The sequence below is a fragment of the Hemibagrus wyckioides genome, linkage group LG06, assembly GCF_019097595.1.
Source record: "Hemibagrus wyckioides isolate EC202008001 linkage group LG06, SWU_Hwy_1.0, whole genome shotgun sequence".
Lineage (NCBI taxonomy): Eukaryota > Metazoa > Chordata > Actinopteri > Siluriformes > Bagridae > Hemibagrus > Hemibagrus wyckioides.
Window position 1 is genome coordinate 32,839,561 of NC_080715.1, and position 6,151 is coordinate 32,845,711.

At 38.0% G+C, this 6,151-nt stretch overlaps 1 protein-coding gene across 1 annotated transcript; it reads left to right on the forward strand.

Annotated features, from left to right (window-relative positions):
* Window positions 1-4,770: 4,770 nt before the first annotated feature.
* On the forward strand, window positions 4,771-5,856 carry mid1ip1a (MID1 interacting protein 1a). The gene has a single exon (XM_058392616.1). It carries the CDS (start codon window positions 4,893-4,895, stop codon window positions 5,313-5,315), a length of 423 nt encoding a protein of 140 aa, XP_058248599.1. The 5' UTR covers window positions 4,771-4,892; the 3' UTR covers window positions 5,316-5,856.
* Window positions 5,857-6,151: the final 295 nt, after the last annotated feature.

The window sequence follows — 6,151 nt, forward strand, 5'->3', positions numbered from 1 at the left end:
AAACTGGGGGTCAGTTTGAGAATAGCCTCCCCAAAGGTTTGCCCCTAACTTGACGTCTGAGTGTGTATGACTATAAAAATGTACATGTCCCTGTGCACTAAAGCTTGCAGAATGTAGTTATCTAACATATGCTCTGTTTTACTCAGGGTCAGGAAGATTCTGGAAGCATGGCATTGCTCTAAACAGGACTGACTGGACAGCTCTGATACATAACAGAATGCATACTGAATTCTTCTAAATCCTTTTTTTCGATTACAATGAAAAACACAGTTCCATTTCACCTTTTCTAACCAGGTGATCTTTGTTGAAAGTTGCCGTTTCGGTATGCACACACAAACACACTCGTGAACACACAAGAATCTATCTATCTATCTATCTATCTATCTATCTATCTATCTATCTATCTATCTATCTATCTATCTATCTATCTATCTATCTATCTATCTATCTATCTATCTATCTATCTATCTATCGCAATGTAAAACATTTCAACATGGTTAAACTTCTAAACTTAGCTAAAAGTTCACCTGCTGCCTTAAAACATTGAGCAAACTTAACTACGCTTTGCTTCACCTCACACGTAGGCAAGACAATGGATTACTAGATGGAAATGGTTCTATACTAAATTGTTTAGCATAGTTAGTCAATTAGTTCTATACTAAAAACACATCTGGTGTCCTATGATACTGCGTAAACAGCAAGAGTTGGGAGGTACCGATGTGACAGCTTTACACCTCATCACCCCAACCCTACCAACACCCCTGAATGGTAGTCAGGGTGATGGTCAGGCAAGATGGTTTCTATGAAACTCTTAACAATATCCTATTGAGATCCCCCTTATAGAGCACTGAATATCACTGACACTGGTCAGCCATAACATTATGATCACCTGCCTAATATTGTGTTGGTCTCCCTTTTTGCTGGCAAAACAGCCCTGACCTGTCGAGGCATGGACTCCACAAGATCCCTGAAGGTGTGCTGTGGTCTGGCACCAAGATGTTAGCAGCAGATCCTTTAAGTCCTGTAAATTGTGAATCACAGGACTTAACTGATACTTACAGGACATAAACATCTTCATTACCCTGAATTATGCAACTGTTCTCTTTTTACCTGAATGGAAAAGAACAAAGATGCCTTCACATTTTCTGAAAAAAAAAAAAAAATTATTTGCTACTAATTTTCTTTATTGCTAACCCTGGATAACAAGTATGTCAGACAGGAAGTGTAGTTCGCCCAGTGTGGACTTTTATGTCATCATGCACAATGGGACCATTATGTGTGTGTGTGTGTGTGTGCCAAGTTTATTTCAAGAATTTTAATTGATCTAATGTTTCTTGTTTGTCGAGCTAGCATTTCAGCTATCAAAATAATAAAATATTTCATTAAAAAAAAAAGATTCGTCTTATAAATGCATTTATGACATAACATTTTGGACGTACAGCAGAATAAACTAAACCTAATTAATTCACTCCTCTGTCAGTAGAGGTAGTAGAGAGCCTGGGAATAGAAATGTTTAAAGATTTCAATACACAATATTATTTTTTAATTATCATTATTTTATTTTATTTTATATCTTCTTTTCTTTTTGCTTTTTCTGTCAGTTCTGGCTAGTATAGAGCTAAACCATGTTGTCTGGTTTATCTTGCAAATTTTGATTCATCCCTTTACAGAGAATCGTTCAAGTATTCATTTCAGTCACAGATGATAATTTAGCTTTAGTCAATTTCTCCCAGTGCTACTGATTTCTTTTGAATTATTTTTCTGATGATTACAGTATAATATCACAGGTTGTGAGTGGACAGAGTGACCCAGAATGGCCAGAGAGTCACTGCTGGGCTTCTTGAACAACACTCTTCATTTGTGCTCAGTTCAGTGTTCAAAGGAAAGATTACACTGAGATGGAATTAATATGTTTAATTTTAAATGATGATGTTACTGTGTTGCAATTATTGCAATATAAATTATTTAAAATTTGATGAATTTTCATTATTATTTAAAAAATGATTACAGAGTATAAAAAGGCAATAATCTAAGCTTTAAGTTATCTAGTAAACTATCTGTATGCTGTTGTTCACCAGTTTTCACCACTGCCGGTTTTCCACCATTATTAATAATATATTATTAATAATAACCTTAAATAAAGTTAATATATATTATTAATAATAACCTTAAATAAAGCAGCTCTGTTGTTGGACTAATCAATCAGTGAGACTTTCACAGAACATTATGGGACAAGCCTTTACTCTGTAAATACATCAGTGGTTTGTCATAATGAGAAATGTCATAAGGCTACATTAACTGCCTACTAATTACTGTAGCAGTCTTACTGAGGCAAGGCTCTCAGAGGAATTTCACAACCTAGAGCTCCAGATAAACAGAGAAAATGGGCATTGACAACATTATATGGTACCACCCTGTGAAAGAGCATGTGTATGGACTGGGGTTAGGCTTGCTTCTGGGACTGGCTCTACATCCATCACAAGCCTGACTTGAAGAAAGTGAAGATGAATTCCTAAAAGAAAACCAGCTTGGAATTAGTTTTTTTCACAGCCAGCCATATTGAAATGAAGGACTTACTACTGCTATGTGTGTGTCTACTATGCAAAATATAAAAGATGCATATGTATATAGGATGTTATAGTCTGATTATCAAATATCTGAAATTATTATATGTCAAATTATTTTATGTTATCCTTAATGACTTGTATCACATTTATTCAGGTCTACATGAGCCCCAGCTGTTGGGGTTTCCTGGAGGTTTGTGAATATACTCTACATAATCATATAGAATGTCCTTTTCCAGCAGAAACGACACAGCCTACAGACATGGTCATTCCTCTCTACACTCCTTACAGCACACACACGTCCATACATACACACAGACTCTTTAAATGAGACTTTCACAGGCAAATTACTTTGTTTTTGGGGACCTGACTGTACCAAGCCATTTGAGATTGTTTGTCTTTCTGGTGTTAAGCCACATCGGTTTATCTTTTCCTTGCCTTATTCAGTCTGCTTTACCTGCGACTGCATCCATCTTTGGCTCCAAAACCTGACCACACAGCATGAGCACATGGTCCGTTCATACATATTTTAAGAGATCACTTCATGCTTGATTAATCTCCATTCTGAATAAGCAAAAACACATTTTTTTTAAGTAATGGAATATTGTTTTATCTATAGTTTATGGATTAAATTACTTTCAATTCAGTTATTTCAAATAATTTTGACTGATTTATATAAACTAATCAATAAATATAGATATTCATATATTTAGTTAGATTATGTATAAACTCATGAATGGATTAGAAAAAATACTGGAGCCAATAAACGGAGGCAAACTGAGTTGAAATAAATCGAGATAAATCTGAGTGCTTTGTGAAACTAATGAACGTAGGTGGATGTGTGTGTGTGTCTGGAGGTCAGGAGGATCTCAGTATTTTCTCCTCTCATGAATCTGCATCCCTGCTTTGACCTTGACAAAAGGTTTGTTGAACATGAACGATAGCTGTTAGCTACACTTCTGTGTGTCAATGAGAGAGAGCGAGAGAAAATTACCGGATGGGAGTGGTACAGAACCAGCCATAAAGGGTAAAGTAGTGGAGCAGGTTTCTACCTAATACAACATTCTCATAATGCCATGAACATTTCACTGAGACGCAGTTTCATTGTGTATTTAACGTCACTTTAGACTGAAACCCCTATAGCTAGTGCCCTGAGTATATCGTTAAACACACTGTTTACATTTAAAGCAGCTTCTACCATTGTTTGTTTGTGTGTGTGTGTGTGTAGCTGTGCAGGACTTCTTGTCTCAAAGCATCTGAAACATTCAATCAAACCTGAACATTATGATTGGAAATGTCAGAAGATTATGTACACAAGATATCACATATAAACAACACAAAGCATGGGTCCAAAACATGCAAAATAACTGGTCAGTTTAAATTTTATTTTATTGTACTGATGTTTATTGGAGTGGGTAATCTTTTGCACTAAACTGCAAAAAATGAACTGAAAGAGAATCAACATTTCCAAACTTTTAAGGTGTACAAAATTAAAAGCCTTTTGCACCTATCATTTTATTTTAGCTAAAGCTTTGTATTTTATACAAAAATAATTAGGTGAACTGTAATGGAAAGAGAACTGATCTTCAACTTCATCTTCAACTTGTGCATCAGCCATGCGGTAACACCGGTCACAAATACTCGGATGTGATTGGAGGAGAAAGTATTATGTCCCGCCCTTTATTCAAGACCCAGGGCTTTGATAGGTCTCACAGGTCACGCCACAGGTCAGGGTATTAATATCCATACATATTTCTCGTCCTCGTTCTTACAGCTGATTAATTATCGTAATGATAAAGTTAATTAATTGTCATGTCACATAATTAAACAATTTGTTTAGATATGTGTTGTTGTTTTTTTAATTAAAAAATAGCTGCCTCAAAATGTAGCTAAAATAGACAAAGCATGACCTAGATAATGAACAATATCCTAGAATAAAATAGTGAGCGAAAAACATATAGCGCTTTTTATAAAGTCACAGTAGTTATGCTACTGTTATTAAGGCTGCAGAAGTCACTGTATGTCATGTATAAATGGCGAAGGAGGCAACTGAAGTGATTACAAAAAGCATTTCATCATGCCTTACAGTTTCTACAGCCCAGTGCATACCAGTGTGAGATTTGTACCTGAGGCAGGAATCCGGTTCTTGTCTCGGTTTAACAGGTTCCTGAGGCCACGCCCACAGTGCTGCAATAAAAACCTCTAGGTGGAGGGGGCAGGTGGAGAGAGGAAACCAAGCTCAAGGAAGATAAACTTTAAAAATACATAGGCTTGCTTGCTTGTTTATTTATTTATTTGACTTTACATTATCCAAATATCTTAAAAAAGATGATGCGTGTGCCTGAGCTTCAGAGCCAGAAGAACTCTCTGTTGACCGCTATGAACCGCTTCATCGGCGCGGTCAACAACATGGATGAGACGGTGATGGTGCCGAGTCTACTGCGCGACGTGCCCAACGCCGGCGCCGGCGATGGCGATGATGGAGACTACCTGCGGGCCGCCGAGGCCGACATGTACACCTACTACACCCAGCTGAAGACCATCCGCAATGAGATCGAGTGGGGAGCCGTGCTGCGGGGCGAGGAGGCGCAGAGACCGGCCGAGAAAGCAGGCGAGCCGGCAGAGCTAGAGAATCTGCTGCGTTTCCATCTGAAGGGGCTGTACGGTGTACTGACCAAACTCACCAGTCACGCCAACGAGCTCACTGACCGCTACAAGCAAGAGATCGGCATAGCTGGATGGGGACAATGAAACAGAAAGACTGGCCAAGCCTCAAACCCTCATTCTGGGGAACTGAAAGTATTTCCTTTTTGGGACTAACGTCATATTCGGTGTTGACCAAAGCTGGTATAAAGTGTCAAGCCATCTATTTGCACAAATATTACCTCCTCAAGTGATCTATTCTACCTTCTACACCTATGAGATACTCTCTATACGGGAACTGTGTTATATTTTATAACCTAAATGCAGAGAGTGGGCAGAGGACTGGACCGGTCTTGTGAAGCCGAGCCTCTCATGCATCCAACCCTTCAGCTGTACAGAGCGCTTTAACAGCTGATCCTATTTATTTAGTTGTTTGTGTAACCTTTACAGAGTTAGTTTCGGTGAAAGGAAAATGATCTGAAACTACCTGACAGTCTATGACCTGGAATGCTCTGAAAAGTCATGAAGAGCTCTCTGAGACTGTTGTTGCTGTGCTGCTGTTGCCACTGCATTTGTCCAAAACATTTGTTGTTCTTTTATATTGGTGATTATTTTATACTGAAATAAACCTGATATGTTGAATACATGATTCTTGCTGGTTTGTGTGATCTGTTATTCTCACTGGTCAGAGATGGGATGATGGACAGGTGATAGGTCTGGGTGATGTAGGACATATTCACACTGAATCCTAAGTGTACTGAAGGAAAACAATAGTTACACGAAGTACAGCATACATGGATAACAGCACAGATGACCTTCATTGTGTAAAGTTCTTTTAGTAATGTTGTACATAATGGACTCCCTATAGTAAATTAGCAGAGAAGAAGTTATGTGCATTATTTGCATTTCAGGACACCAAAACTGTCTTTGTAGGTGACAGTCAC

What these genes read in the sequence shown, in the direction of transcription:
- mid1ip1a (XM_058392616.1), top strand. Translation starts at nt 4,893, where the DNA reads ATGATGCGTGTGCCTGAGCTTCAGAGCCAGAAGAACTCTCTGTTGACC.